This window comes from Antechinus flavipes, chromosome 2 (assembly GCF_016432865.1).
Source record: "Antechinus flavipes isolate AdamAnt ecotype Samford, QLD, Australia chromosome 2, AdamAnt_v2, whole genome shotgun sequence".
NCBI classification, from domain to species: Eukaryota; Metazoa; Chordata; class Mammalia; order Dasyuromorphia; family Dasyuridae; genus Antechinus; species Antechinus flavipes.
Window position 1 is genome coordinate 572,506,392 of NC_067399.1, and position 16,495 is coordinate 572,522,886.

Below are 16,495 nucleotides of genomic sequence, written 5' to 3' on the forward strand. Positions count from 1 at the left end.
AGGCGGCCCCTAGCTCTCCATCCCCTGCCTCCAGGACAGCTTTCTCCAGGGCAGTTTGACTAAGCGGTCCCAAACTTTGGGGGTCTTAATGCATGCAGCCCCAAGTCTCGCGGTGTTACAGCTCAGACATCTTGGAGAGGCTGGCATCTTTACGCGGAGATCTGAGACTGCTTTCCTTCTTCCCGACAAAAGGCTGAACTAGAGAGGGGTGGGGGGAAAGAAGGAGGAGGAGGAGGAAGAGGAGGAGGAGGAGGAGGAGGAGGAGAAGGAAGAGAGAGGAGAGGAGCAACAGCAGCAGCCTTAGCGCTGGGCCTGGGCGGAGCGCAGCGCCGAGGGGGAGAGGACGAGGGAGGCAGGCTAGTGGGTGTGGGGAACCCTAGCTGGCGCGTTGCGCTGCGCTTTGACTTCCCTCCCTGTCCCTTTGTGTGGGTGCTAGCCTGCAGCGCCTTTGGCCTCGGTCCCTTTACGCCTGGGGCGCCCAGTATTCTCCTCCGCCTTTCTCCTCACCCCAGCCCGCCCCCTCCCCTCCCCTTGCTCCTTGCATTGCTCTAAATTCTTCTTAAAGACAAGATGGCAACACCGGCAGCGGTCAATCCTTCGGGTGAGTAACGTAACCCTTCCTCTTGCCTCCCGATCCTGCCACAGTAACCTTTTCTGCGGTTTTGGGGAGAAGGAGATTGAGGGTGCGCTTCCCTTGGGGCAGGGAGTGGGTGGGAAGCATCTGGTACTGTCCCGCTCCCCCTTGTATCCGCCCCCCCCAATACTGAGCAGAGCTCCAAGCCCATCGCTAGAGGTGCCTGTCACCCTGTGCCCACTAACAGCGGTAACATCATAAACGTCCCCAGATCGGGCCCGGAGGAACCAGGAAGGGGCTGTGGAGCTAGCACTCTGCTGAGCATCTTTAGGTGGGAGAAAAGCCAAGGTGGGGAATGTGTGTTTGTGATGATGGATGGTAAGGCGCTCACAACAATCATCAGGTTCAAAAGGGCCCATCCTTTTCTCCCCCTGCCATCAGTCCCATTTCAGCCTAAAGGAGTGATCTCCAAAGCTGTATCTAAGAGACCCAAGCCAATCGGCCTGGCCATCAGGTTGGGAGTTATGGCATTGTTTGTACTGTTAGTTGTGGACACTATCATGGATACCCAAGTTTAGGATTCATATTCAACTCCTGGGATTCTTTTCTGTCTCCCTGCTGAGCACAGTAAGTTTTCTCAGTAGCTGGTGATGGTGATAATAACAATGAGGGTTAGGTGCAAAATAAATGTTGCTATAATGATCATAATTAAAAAGCAAGGCATTGAGTTTCTCTCCAATCTGAGTTCAGAAAGACATTCAGATTGATCTTGGTAGGTTTTGAAAAAGAAAGTGTTTTACAACCAGTTGCCAATATATGCCTATTTTAAGATCTGGGCTGAAAGAGAATAGTTTTATTTGTAAAAGTACACTACCTGTTGGGAACTGGTTTTTAGATTATATTATGAATAGAAAAGTTGGAACATAACCTTTTAGCAGAGGGAATGAAAATTGTCTAATGGATTTTGGTTGCTGGACAGCTCAGTTAAACTAGTTTTCTGGTACCTGAAATTTGGAATCCCTTACTCTGATCAACTTTTATTACACTTTCAAAGGCCATATAGTTTCATAAAAATCATTTAGAGATGGAAATTCTTTTTAAAAGATAGAGTTTGGGAATTCAGATACTAATACAGATTCTGATTAGGAATGAGAATCAAGTTTCATGGACAGTTTATGGTGCAGAATAATATTACTTCATAGCTTAACTAAGTTTGTTTAATAAAAATATTTACACATTATTGCAACTATTAGATGCAATATATTAATAAATCAATTGAAGTGGAGATAGTATCAACTGTAATATTTTTTGATGACTAATCTGAGTTAGATGTGTTTGGAAGTAGCCATAGCATAAATTTATGATACAGTTTGTAAGTACTTGACAACTTGCACTTGAAGTCATAGAGCTGGAATAAATCTCAGAAATCTTCTATTTCAACCACTCATTTTAAAAATGAAATTCAAAGGGTTTAACTGATTTAATTAAGGTTATACAACTAACAAATAGCAGAACTGGGACTAAAACCCAGGCTTTTTAAGATTCTTCAAATGTATTTAGTTCAGATTCTGCTATCAGGGAAAGTCTCTATCTTGGAATTTATGAGAAGTCAGGTAGGATATTACACATGTATTACATATGTAACAATAAGAAATTCTGTTTGGATATTATGTTTCTTTTCATTTATCACTTACTATAACAGACTGAAGAGAGTCTTTAGGGTAGTTAATATGGTTATTCAATTTTTTGAATTCCATTAACTATATTTTTCAGTTTTCCATAAGTGAAATGCATTAGTCTCAAATGGCATAATTTAAATTTGTTTTTTAAAAAAAGAAAAACAGGTTTCAGTACAAATTAAGACAACTTTGAGGTACTATTTCACACCCTCAGATTGGCTCAGATCATAGGAAAGATGATAAGTTTTAGAGGGGATGTGGGAAAACTGGGACATTAATACATTGTTGGTGGAATTGTGAAATAATTCAATCATTCTGGAGAGCAATCTGGAACTATACCCAAAAGGCTCTCAAACTCTGCATATCCTTTGATACTTCAGTGTCTCTATTGGATTTGTATTCCAGAGATCATAAAAAAGGAGAAAGGACCTACATGTGCAAAAATATTTGTAGCAGCCCTTTTTGTAGTGGTAGGAAACTGGAACTGAATGGATGCCCAACAGTTGAGGAACGGCTGAATAAGTTACGGCATGTGAATGTAATGAAATATTATTATTTTATAAGAAATGATCAGCAGGCTGATTTCAGAAAAGCCTGGAGAGATTAACATTAACTTATACTAAGCGAAGTGAGGAGAACCAAGAGAACATTGTACACAGCAATAACTAGATTATGTGGTGATCAGCTGTGATGGACTTGGCTCTTTTCAACAATGAAGTGATCCAGGCCAATTCCAATAGATTTGTAATAATGAAAGCCATCTGCATACAGAAAAAGGATGATGGTGACTCAATGTGGATTGAAGCACAGTATTTTCACTTTTCATTTGTTTGTTTTTTTCTTTCTCATGATTTTTTCCCTTTTGGTCTGATTTTTCTTGCACAACATGATAAATATGGAAATATATTTAGAAGAATTGCTCATGTTTAACCTATATTGGATATTTGCTATCTAGGGAAGGGGGGAGGTGGGAGGGAGGGAGAAAAATTTGGAACACAAGGTTTTGCAAGGACGAATGTTGAAAACTATCTTTGTACATATTTTGAAAAAAGCTATTATAATTTAAAAAAAGAAAAGGGGAAAAACATTTCAAATTTTATCTTAGAAAAAAAAATAAGGCATAGAACTCTAGTCACATCTAGATTGTAACTATCCCCAGGACCATATTTTGTGCATCTTTGTATCCCTAATAGTACCTAGCATGATATCTTGAATATAGTCCAGCTTTTGATACTGTTGATATTTTCTCTTCAAAGATAGTCTCCTCTTGGATTTTATTTTATTTTATTTTTTGACAATTCTCTCTCCTGGTTCTTCTGACTGTCTGACCTTTCCTTCTCAGTTTCCTTTGCTGGATCTTCATCCACATCATGCCTACCAATAAGTGAGTTGTTCCCACACACCACACACCCCAAAGCTTTTTCCTATGTCCTCTTTTCCTTCTATAATATTTTATTTGATTATATCAGCTCCACAGATTTAATTACTACCTCCATGAAGATAAATTCCTGGCCTATATATCCAACTCATTTCTTTCCTCAGTAATAGTCTTATACCACCAATTGTCTTTTGGATAACTTAAAGTAGATACCCCATAGGCATCTCAAATTAAACATGTTCAAAAAGCAACTCACTATTTCCATACACATTGCCAAATCCTCACCCCCATTTTCTGAACTTCTCTATTACTGTCAACAGTACCACCATTCTTCCAGTACTCTAAGCCACAACCTCGTCTTCCTTGACTGTTCACTTTCCCTTACTGATATTTCCAATGTTACCAAATTTTGTTGTTTTTAACCTTCAGACAATCTCTTGTTTCACTCACATAGCTACTTTTCTCTCCTATCTTGACATTCATCACTTATTACCTGTACTCTTGAATATCTTTATAACCAATCTTCTCTCAATGCCCTCCCCACTCTAAACCAACTTCCACTCAGTTGCCAAAATGATTTTCCTAAACTTCAGTGCTCTAAGGTGGAGTAGCAACTAATTCATTTGACATCTTAACTGTTGATAATTGAGCTTCTTCCTACATTTCTAATCTTTTTACAATTTACTTCCCTCCATGCACTCTAAAGTCTGGCTATCCTAACCTACTTTTCATCCCTTGCACATTCTTTTATTGAATTTATACTGCTCTCCCCATGCCTGTAATAATTTATTCCCTCAGCTTCACCTTAATTTCAGTAATTTCCTTCATTAAATGCCTTCATTTCTTCTTAAATGCCATTTTGCACAATTTCTCTAGCTACTAGTACCTTCTCTGAGATTGTTGTTTAGATTTTTTTTTAAATCATATCCCACTCTTTGTGATCCATTTGGGATTTTCTTGGCAAAGTCACTGGAGTGGTTTGAATTTTTTTCTCCACATCATTTTACAGATGAGGAAACTGAGATAAACAGGGTAAAGTGACTTTCTCAATATAACTTTGCTAGTAAATTTCTGAAATGGGATCAAGAATACTCATCTTCCTGACTTCAGGCCATGCACTTTATTCATTGGTGTGTGTTTGCCCTAGTTATTTACATGTTTTCTCCCACATTTGAATGTGAACTTCTTAAGAGCAAAAATGGTTTTTGCTTTTATTTGTATCTCTAGTGCTTAGTACATAGCAAGCTCTTAATTTTTGACTAATTGATTAGTAGACAATCAATAAGAATTGGTTGATAGATTTATAGGAAGATAGGGGAAGAGGAAGAATTTCTTCACAAAGACCATGATCTCAAATCCACTCCTTTCCCAAATTTTCTGGCAAATCGTGTAGTATTCTTTCTTCTGCTTGACTTCCTTCTAGCACACAGATGAATTGAGTATGTAATCAAACCATAATGGTATGATGAAATTGTGGGCTACAAAAGACTTATACAGTTGAAGAGCATCCATGTAAAAACGTCTTGGTTGCTCACTCAGTTTGACCTGTTGCTTGCAGCTTTGAATAATCTCTTGTAGGTAAACTTGTTGCCTCTTCTCCTTGATCTGAGCTAGCTCTGATCCTTAGGATTATATTTCTCTCCTGTCTACCCCATCTTCCTTTCATCTAGCCACAAGTTGGGCCTTTGTCCTCTGTTTTAGTAACAGGAGGGGTAAGATCATTTCTCATTTTGGGCACAAATGACTTCAGCATGAGGAAGTCTGGCTTCTTACTATTGCCTTGCCTTAGTTGTGATGTGTAGGCCCTCCTTGCTATTAATTCAATTAAAGACTGAGAATATATAGGTTGTTGAGTGAGAAGGAGTCTTAAGAGCTCATTTAGTCAAACTCTGTCATATTTTCCTTTTTCTTTTTAATTTAATGGTATTTCATTTTTCCAACCACATGTAAAGATAATTTTCTACATTCATTTTTGTAAAATTTGAATTTCAAATTTTTTCTCCCTCCCTCTCTTACCTTTCCCCTCCCCAAAACAGCAAACAATGTGATATAGATCTTACATGTACAATCATTTTAAACATTTCCATATTAGTCATGTTATAAAAAAAATCAGAATAAAAGGGAAAAACCATGAGAAAGAAGAAACAAATAAAAAAAGGTGAAAATAGTGTGCTTCAATCCACATTCAATCTCCATAGTTCTCTCTTCAGATGCAGATGGCATTTCCCTCCCAAGCCTGTTGGTATTGTCTTGGATCAACATAATGCAGAGAAGAGCTAAGTCTGTTATAATTGATTATAACATTATCTTGCTATTACTGCATACTATATTCTCCTGGTTCTGTTCATTTCATTCAGAATCAGTTCATGTAAGTCTTTTCAGGCTTTTCTGAAACCTACCCACTCATCATTTCTTATAGAGCAATAATATTACATTACATTCATATGCCATGACTTATTCAGCTATTCCCCCAATTGATGGGCATCCCCTCAATTCCTTGCCTCCCCAAAAATGTTGCTTCACACATTTTTGCACATGTGATTCCTTTCCCTTCTTTTATGATTTCTTTAGGATACAGACCCTGCTGCATCAAAGGATATGCACAATTTATAGCCCTTTGGGCATAATCCCAAATTGTTCTCCAAAGTGGCTAGATCATTTCACAATTCCAACAGCAATGCATTAGTGTTCCAGTTTTCCCACATTCCCTCCAAATCTATCATCTTTTCCTTCATCTTAAAAAGAAGGTGTGAGATGGTACTTCAGACTGACTCTCATTTTGCAGATAAGGAAATTGAGGCCTAAAGAGGTTAAGTGATTTACTAAAAGTTTTACTGGTAGTAAGGTTCAGAGATATGATTCAGAATCCAAAACTGTCTTCTCTGTTTTTTCCTGTGGTTCAGTGGAAAGAACATTGGTCTGGGGAGTCAGAAAACCTATGTTCAAATCTTAGTTCTTCTACTTCCTACTTGTATAACTAACTTTGTTAAATTTTGTATAACTTCTCTGACTTCTGTTTAAAGTTGGGGGAGATAAATTAGATGATTTTTGAGATCCTTTCTAGTGCTAAAATGATCATCCTTCTCCCAACTTGTTTCTTTGATTGGTTGAGAATACTATGCACAAAATATATATTCCCATGACCAGGTACCCTGGATGAAAACATTCTGCACATTGAGTCCTTTATTGTTATCTTTTTCCTTTGGCCTGTGATGTATCTCCTAGGGCAATAACCCATTCTTCTGTCCCCTTTCTATATTTCTCCTTTTCCTAGTCATGCTGATTTTCCTTTGCCCTGTATATCAGGTCTTCACAATATTGCATTCCCCCACTTCTTTCCTATCTTCAGAAAATACTCATTATTCTTCCCAGCTTTGACAGTGGTTATTACCCACTCACCTAGTTGAGTTGAGAGTCCTCTGCCTCGAAAATCAGAGAAGATAATCTTTTTCTCTCAGTCTATTTCTCTCTCTATTCAGTGATTCACAACGCACATTTGCATATTAATAGCAACCCCTGCTGATTTCCCTGAAACACTGAAAATATTCAAGAACCCACATTTATATTTTAACACTGTCACCGATGACCTTTTGTGGGAGTGACCTCATAAATCAGTGGCTTTTGAGGGAGGGAGATTTATGCTACACACCTCAGCAATAACATTGTTTTTAGAACATCTAATACCTCTGTAATGCTTATCATCCTCTAATTCCTCTTGTGCAACTTCTGCCATTATCATTCCTGAAGATGGTAGTATGACTAATACTGAGGACTCTTATGTATATTTCTTTGTTTTATGATTTGAAGTGGTCCCAAAATTCATCATTAAATGATCAGTCTGGTTATTAGACTCTCCATCCCAAGCAAGATTAGTTCTTAGAAAGCAGTTTCTTTTTGTCCTTGGAAGATATCTGAAGCATTTCTGGTGGAGTAGAACCTGCCTGAGCTGGTACTTTACTGGCCGATAAAGATTTGAAAACAAATAATTTCTAATCAATCAATAGTCATTTATTAAACATTTAGTATGTGTAAGACATGAGATACCAATAAAAAGTCTACATAATGCCTACCTTTGAACAGCTTAAGTTCTATTGGGAGAGATATGTCTGTATATAAGCATATATAAAATAAATTCAGAGAATTTCTGAGGTAGGCACTAGCAGCTGGCATGTCAAGAAAAGCTTCATATTAGAGCAAAGGTTTTTTAAATTTTGACGGTCCTAGACCTCAGTGGCAATCTGGTGAACCTATGAACCCCTTCTCAGAATAATATTTGTTATTTACATTCATAATTGAATGCAATACTAAATTTCAGAGATTAAGGAAAATAAAGATCTATTCTTTCCCATCTATGTTCACGGACCACTTGAAATCTACTTTTATATGCCTTATGGGTTTGTAAATAACAGATTAAGAACTCCCATGTTAAAAAGTGGCATGTAAGCTAAGTTTTGAAGGAAGAAAGGATTCAAAGAATTGGAGTTGAAAAGAGATACATTTCAACCACAGAAGAAAGATGGAAAATAGAATGTCGTATATCAGTAAAAACCAGAAGGCCACTGTGGCTAGACCATGGAGTGCTGAAAGGAGAGTAAGGCTGGAAAGGGCCAGATGGTCAAGGTCCTTAAAATCTGAACAGGGGAGTTTATATTTTATCCAAGAGCCAACAGGAAACATATTGGTGGTTTTCTTGTAGGGGAATGATAAACCCCGTCTGTGTTTTAGGAAAGTCATTTGAACATCTGTGCTGAAGATGGATTGATGTAACTAGAAACTCCAGGCAGAGTAATTAATTAGAAGTCTATTGAAATAAAGTACATGATAAGTGTTCTATCACTAAGGGGATGAATTCCAGAGATATTGTGCAGGTAGTGAAATAGCCCAGGCAATAAAATTCAAGACGGCCATAGTAATTCATAATTTAGAAATAATTTATTTGTAACTGGCCTAGGTGGTGTGCATGGCCAGGACGGACCTCCAGTAGGATTCTGGCATGGTTCCGTGCCCAACTAAAGTAGGGACAGCCTTGTAAGCATTCTTGTTCATCCTTGCTGGCACATTTTGACATTAAACAGTGACTCGACTTTACAGGAGGAAAGATACAATGACAGATGCTTTAACATAGATAGGGATCAGGGTTAGGTGACCACCCTCATGGAACAGATATCCTTGGGAGCATTGTTGATCTGGCACTTTGAAGTGCAAAAGAAGTCCCCTAATCTAGCTGAGCAGACCTTTCTCCATGAGCCCTAGCCCTAAGACTGAGGGAGGGGAGGAGAGGCCAGTCCTTTGTCTATTTCAGTAGAAATAACAAGACTTGGTAACTAAATGGCTACATGGAATTAGACTTGAGGAGTGGAGAAAACATTAAGCTTTCAAGGATGATGGTGAACATGAAGGAAGGGGTAGATTTAAGGGTTGGGCAGAAAGGCAAAGGGATTGTATAGGAAGGAAGCAGCAGGGTCAGGGTTCTGACTCAAATCCTCTATCTTCAAATCTAGTCTTCCTTAGACCTTGTCACATTTGCCAAAGCTACATGTATACTCTCCCTCCACCCTAATAACCTAATTAGCTTACTTTTATACGCCCCCCCCCATGTGCCAGTAATGGTGTTAAGGATTGGGAATACAAAGGTAAACAACTGCCCCTAGCCTCTAGGAGCCCATATTATTCTTGGGGACACAACCTGTAAATAATTGGTCCATATAAGAATGTATGGAGTAGGTAGGAAGTAATATGGAAAGAGAAGAAAGCTGGGAGGAACTAGACCATTTTAACAGAAAATCAAGGATCAAATCTTCCTTTTCTTGTATATTCAAGTAGATCTTTTCAGAATCTTATAAGCTAATTATTTCCCTACAGTTTTAAAGATACTTCCAGCTGTGTTAGTCAAGCACAGATATTTCCACAATTGTTTTTATCAGTGTTAGAGAGTAAGGAGCCCCCCCTTTCCTAGCAGGAGAAATAAATTTCCATTTTGAAAAAGTAAGTGCCTAATAAATACTTAATGACTGACTGACTGATTTGTGGTCAAAGAAATATTTGGACTGCCAGGTTGCAGGAAAGTGAATACTTATGAATTTACCATATTTTAACCATTTTGTTATTGTTCAATTGTTTTCAGAAGTATTCCACTATTTTGTAAGCCCATTTGGAGTTTTCTTGGCAAAGACTTGGAATTTGTCCTCTCCTTATTCAGCTCAGCCAGATGGGGAACCGAGGCAAACAGGGTTAAATGACTTGCCCGGGATCACATAGCTATTAAGTGTCTGAGTCCAGATTTGAATTTAGGAAGATAAATCTTTCTTACTCCAGCCCCAATACTGTATCCATTGAGTTACCTAGCTGTTCTTTGTTATCATAGGTATGAATATTTAATGATAATATGTGAAATCATATGCCATTGTTTAGAATACAAAAAGAAATTGAATTTTGTCAGTTGTTCTGTGAATTAGGTCCAAGGAAAGTCAAAATAGTCAAGACAGATCTTATATACAAAATAAATTTTGACTATAGATTATTTATTTATACAACAGCAGTTTATGAAACCATTGCTAAATCTCTGATTTATAGTTTGCTTTATAGATTTCATCTAATGATCATTTAATTGGGACATTAGTATTAGACAACCTTAAGCTTCCTGCTTTAGGCCTACATTGCTTGGATAAGTAGGCCATCTTGGGTAGATTACAAAAGAGACATACCTTGAACTGATTTTTGTTCTTTAGTGAATTTGGTTTACTAAAGACATTAAACTTTCTTCCTACTGTGAAAGCCATAATGCTATTGGAGATAAGTAATGGAACTATTTATTCTCTGCCCTCAAGGGACTTAAAATCTAGTAACAGTATATTAAAGCAATGGTGTCAAACTCAACTAGAAATGGGGCCACTAATCCATACATAAGGATCTCTACAAGGAGACATATCAATTTGATTTTAACAAGGTTTTCTTGTATTTTTCTTTATTTCATTAGATGTTTCCTAATTACATTTTAATGTGGTTTTGGCCTCTCTCAGGAGTGTTGGGGGAAGAGGTACCATGTGCAGTTGTGTCTGATACCTCTGTTCTCAAGAATAATAAACAGAGGTTCCATTCAGTGTTTTAAATCATTGTGCTTAGCTATATAATTTCCGTACATAGTTGGTCTCAAAGGAACATAACAATATTCTCTATTATAAAAGAGTATCTTTTAGGAGCTGTTTTGTGTCATGCTATAGACAATTATATGGACAATTTACATTATGGATTTGTTAAACAAAAGTACAGTAAGTCCCAAGAATATTGAAAGTGCCCCTCCTTCCCACACTCACTAGAGATCATTGAATTTACTTATTAAAATTAATTGAAATTATTTAGTTAATTGAAGGACAAGGTGTGTGTGAGGGTCATCTTGAGAGAAAGAGGAAGTTGGTTTGGAAAATTAAGAGAGCAACACTAATGCATCTCTACTCTCTCTGATTCCTTGGCCAATTCCTTGGCATTTTATCTGCTTGGCCCCAAAACAACTCAGCACTGTGCGAAAAGATACTTAAGAAAATTCATGTGAACTAGAAAGAATCAAGCCCATTCTCCCTGTCCTATTTTCTTCTCTTGCCAAGGAAGAGAGTGGGAAGAAAGAAAGAAAGAAAAAAGAAAGAAAGAGGAAGGAAACACACATGAGAATTCCAGATTATTGTTAAATATTGATTTTTTTTGTATTGATAAGCTTCTTCATCTCCCACATACTCGTTACTTACTCTTTTACAGATTTATGAGGCTAGACTAAGAAGCATCAGCAATATATTTTTTTCTGCTCCTCTAATTATTAAATTACTACTCTTCCTGTAGGGAAGTTGAGGTTTACTTTCTGGAGAAGTACCTGTTTTTGCTCTCTTGCTTTGGCTTCTTTCCTTACATATGCCAACATTAAAGATACTTCCTTTCTGGTTTTGTTTATTAAGGGTTTTTTGGCTATTAGTGAATACAATTATGAATTTTCTTCTGACGGACCATTTTCTGTTTGACTTGGGAGTGCTGTGCCTTTTCCAGATCCATTGTAGTTATCTGCCTTGCAAAAAAAAAAAAATTAGGACATCATGAACTCTAAGGTTTTCCCCAGCTCTAACATTTTGTAGTTCTGTGGGGAGCAGGGGGAGGGAAACATGTATGAGAAGACTTTTATCTTCCTTGATTCTCAATTGTATTTTGGAACATTTGCTGTGCTGATACCTTCTCTCCCAGCAGGAACTCATGTCCTTAATATGCCCCTCAGTATGGCCATTCATTTGCAGAAGGATATGTGGTTTGTGACTGCAGGCTACTATAGAGAAAACTGATTCCTTGTCTTTAACTCCCAAGTGGATCAGAGAGGTGGCAGGCCCTGTAGGAGCACCAACAGGTTTTGAGGCTTTATCTCAAATCTTACTTCCCAATCTCATCAATTAGAGATTCATTTGTGAATTGCTGACTCTCCTTTTGGGGAGACATATTCCCTAGGAGGGCTAAGTAATTAATACTTTATACTCACTTATTTTAATCAGCTAGTCCTTGAGCTTCACAATGAACAATTCAATCATGGTATTTTACCTCCTGTGGACCTCCCAAATGTGTTTCTGGATGTACAAAAATTAACCTCTGAAACATACACGAAACAAGGTCTCTGCTTAGCTCTTCTAGAAGATGCTTACAAGTAAGGTACACATAGAGAAAGAGAAACAAAAGTACTGAGCTTGAGTCTGAGTATAAAGCTGGAAGCTTTAGGAAAGCATTAGAATAGATTAAAGGAATTAAGTATTTGATCCTGGGGCAAAGAAAATTTGGGAGAATTGGGATTATTATAGAGAAGAAAAAGTAGGCTTTAGGGGACAGAGCTAGGAGCAATGGGTTTGAAACTGGAGAGAGACAGATGTTGGTCTGATATAATGAAGGACTTACCAACTCTTGAAATTGGTCCAAAGTAGAATGGGTGGTTTTTTGAGACTGTGAGTTTCCTGTCATTGGAGATCATCTATCAGAAACTGAGACTGCAGTGAAAAGAGTTGTAGCTTTTTTTTCTGGGGGATCTTGGTTTTTATTTCCCCTGCCACTTAGGGCAAATCACAACCTGCCTGAGTTGAAGTTTTTTCAGCTGTGAAATGAAGGGTTAGCTGCACCAGATCTTCCAGAGATTTCCTTTCATCTCTAAATCTAGGATTCTCTTCTGTAAAAACGCTTATTTACTTTGAGATTTTACGAAGTGATTGTCCACTGTTCTGTAATAACTCTTATTTACTTTGAGATTTTACGAAGTGATTGTCCACTGTTCTATCATTTGAGGCTCACAACAATCCTCTAAAGTAGAAGTTGGGAGTTTGTTTATTTTTTTGTCTTGGATTTCTTGAATAAAGAGAAATCCTGGAGAGGGAGACTCAGTTCTAGAGATAATCCCAATTTCATGGTCCATGATTTCTTGAATAAAGAGAAATCCTAGAGAGGGAGACTCAGTTTTAGAGATAATCCCAATGAGGAGTGAGCCCTGAGAAGTTATACAACTAATATAGAAAAGGAGGAGTTGAAGGGAGCAGATAAGGAGAGTCTGACCATATAAAGGGGTGGAGTGTCTATTGGAAATGAAATACTTGATTTTAGTCCAGTTACGGACAAATTCAAGGCTATTTTAGATAGAATCATTGGGAATAGTAAAGTTCCAATGAGATCCTTGTCCAAAAAAAGATAACAATTTGTTTTTAAATCATACAACCCTCTCTTTAGACTATATAGATTATAATTTAAACACAATAAATACTTTGCTTCTGATTTGCTATTCACGGTTGCTGGCCCTAGGGATCAGGCTGTTCTTTGTTTTCCCTTCGGAAGAAGGTAAGGTACTCTTGGTAGAGGACTTGCTACTATTCTCTTTCATAATAGGCCTCTTCATTCATTATACTCAAAATTGTTATTCTTCAGTGGGAAAGATGTGGACTTGAAAGTTTCAAGGTTAAGTCCTTCACAGACCAGCAAAGAACTTTTTTGTTTCCCAGGCTGCTGATCTGACCTTTAAGAAATTTAATTAAAAGTGCAAAACTTTTCCAAATGAAGGAACTGTTATCTGCTTTTGGGGACTTCCCCAGAGCTCAAAGTGTCTTTTTTTGTTCTCCTTGTTCCCTAGTTGTAGCAGAAACTGGTTGTGATTTTCTTAGTTCAGTTAACACTTGCATGACCCAGTTTGAAGTAGATGATTTTTTTTGTATTTTTCAGAGGGCAATTTCTCCTCCACATGGTTATTAAGCAATGAATGCCAGCACTTATTACAATGTTGGTGAATTTTGTCTCAAACATTTTGGAGTTATGAACACTGAAACATTGTTGGAGTGGAAACAGGTTGTTGGTGACACATTCCTTGATTTGGGTCCTTGGAGATTTCTAGGAATAGAATTTGACAATCACAGAGAAACAACAAACACCAAAAATGCTCACTAGGGTGATTGATGGGTACTTAATAGTTTTGGTGCCATTAAAAAATGATTATCACACACTGTGCTAATGCAATGATAATGAATCATCATGTAACAACTCATGCTTTATGATTATCCACAGATCAATAAACAAGAGTCAGGCAGACAGGTATATTACTACCTCCTCTTTTTATTTTTTATTTTTTCTGTGGTAAATCATAAAACAATAGAACATTCTTTTTTGTCATCTTGTTACCTTTTGTTTTTATGGCACATTCATTTTTATATATATCATGCTTTCTTTTTCATCTCTTTTTGGAATTTAGCACATAAGGAGAAAAGGTATTTGGTATTTATTGGTGATATTGACCTTTAGCATGTTCTTCCTTGCCTCCCTACCTTTTTCAATTTGTAGCCTTTACCTTCTAAGAATACAATCTGAGCAGACTTCCTGGGACTGGTCTATTTGTTCACTTTTTTAGTAAGACATTGTACTAGGAACTATGTGAGATACAGAGAAATACAATGTATGAGTTTAGGCCTCAAGGGTTGAGTTTGAGAGAAAGGATTATAGGTGCTATATAAGTAATGTAGGCTGTTCAGAAAAAGAGGCAAACTCCAATGTGGTAGGCTAGAGTAGGAGGATTGGATGAGTTCCCTTGGCATGTAATGAGGGTGGCAAAAACTTCAAATGTGGAGATACTTCAGAATTATGGTTCTGAAGATTTGAAAACATGAATCAGTTGAACTGGCTATAGTAGATAAGTTCTTTCTAATAGCAAATAGAAATTGCTCTAAAAACAACCTCATGAAGTAGACTTGGAGTAAGGAAGACCCAAATTCATTAGCTTCTTGTTTATTGATATGGCCAGCCCCTGCTTTTTGCTGTAGTCAGTCAGTCATATCAAATTCTTACTTTTTGCCAGGCACTGGGCTAAGCACAGATGTGCACTTGTTGACCATACTGGAAAAAAACAACATCAAAAATCCCGTTTTTCTCTTATGGCTAATGTAGCCCTACTAGACTCTTTCCCCAATAAATGAGGGATTCTTCACTTTTTTATATACTGGACACTTGTAACATCTTGGCAAAATTTTTGAACTCCTTTTTAAATGCCATGCATATTTTTATATTTTTAATGCATGGAATAATTTATATAGGATTACATAGGGAATCAATTATATTGAAATAATCTTCATGAACTGTGGGATAAGACCCCTTGCAATAAATGGTGGTACTGAAGGTAATCATAAATACCTTCTGGATAGTATTTACTTAGTGCCTCAAGGTTTAATAAATATTTTTTAAATGTTTTCATTTTATCCTCAAAACTTATATGAAATAAATGCCATTATTATGCCCATTTTACTAGGTAAAGGATTTGTCATGGGTCACATAGTAAATGTCTGAGGTAGTATTTAAACCCATGTATTAGTGGCTCCAATTCCAGCACTTTATTAATAATGGGTCAATTTGTAATGCTGAAGAAACTGAGGCAGGATAAAGATTAGAGAGTTTTTAATATTTTATTTGAGAGGGAAAGATTGTGCTGGAGGCAAAACAAGATCCATGTTCCCCCCAGGACTGGATTGGACTCATGTCTCAAAGCATCCAACAACGAGTGAAGAATTCCAGGGATTCTTATAGGACTCCAGTGATCAAGGGAACAAAGTAGGGTGGGGTTAGAACTCTGATGAGTGGAAACTTCCACGAAGGGACCTTAATTCAGGTCTGACAGGTTGGGGGTAAGAAAAAATCATGATTTCTCATAAGTTGGAAGACTGGGTGTCAGGATGTCTGGTTCGGAGGGTCCCACCATCAGCATTTTATGGCTCTATGGAATGCTAATAGTATATCAGTTCTAATGGTCAGGGAGGGCAGTTACCATTGTGGCAGAACAATTCAGGGAAACTGAGGCAGAACAATTAAAGGAAACTGTTGTTTGAGTAAGTCAAGGTGAAGGTGAAAATATAGATATTTTTTAGCACCAATGATCAGTAGCAAAATTGAAATCAGCAAAAGGTCAGGACCTACTTTACTCAACTTTTCCCCAGCTTTCTTCATATCTTCAGCCTAAAAGCTTTGCACTTACTTGTTTGCCAGGGGTAGAGAACTTTATTAGATCAGGTGACACAAAGTTGTAACAGGGAAAATTAGAGATAAAGTCTCTTCAAAGAGGTGATAAGAGAAAACTAAGAATGCTGTGCTATGGATCTCAGAGCTATGGCACCTGAAAAAGGAAACAAAGGGGCCATTGGACTTTGTATTTGTTCTCAGCAGAGGAAAAGAAAATAAATATTGGCCTTTAAAGCTGACCTACTGTTTTGTGGATGATAGACCCTTGATATACCCTGAACTAGCTAAAAATAAAAAAAAAATTGCAAGAATGTTGTTTGTTTTAGAAACAGTACTTATGTTTTCATCACATTAGCAATTTAAAATGATGCC

General features: G+C 37.4%; 1 protein-coding gene across 1 annotated transcript in view; it reads left to right on the forward strand.

The window, feature by feature from the left end:
* Window positions 1-293: 293 nt before the first annotated feature.
* The window catches only part of ARNT2 (aryl hydrocarbon receptor nuclear translocator 2), a 258,192-nt gene continuing 241,990 nt past the window's right edge, over window positions 294-16,495 (forward strand). Inside the window, exon 1 of the mRNA XM_051981159.1 lies at window positions 294-601. Coding sequence (XP_051837119.1) covers window positions 571-601 — 31 coding nt within the window. The 5' untranslated portion in view covers window positions 294-570. The remainder of the gene's footprint in view (window positions 602-16,495) is intronic.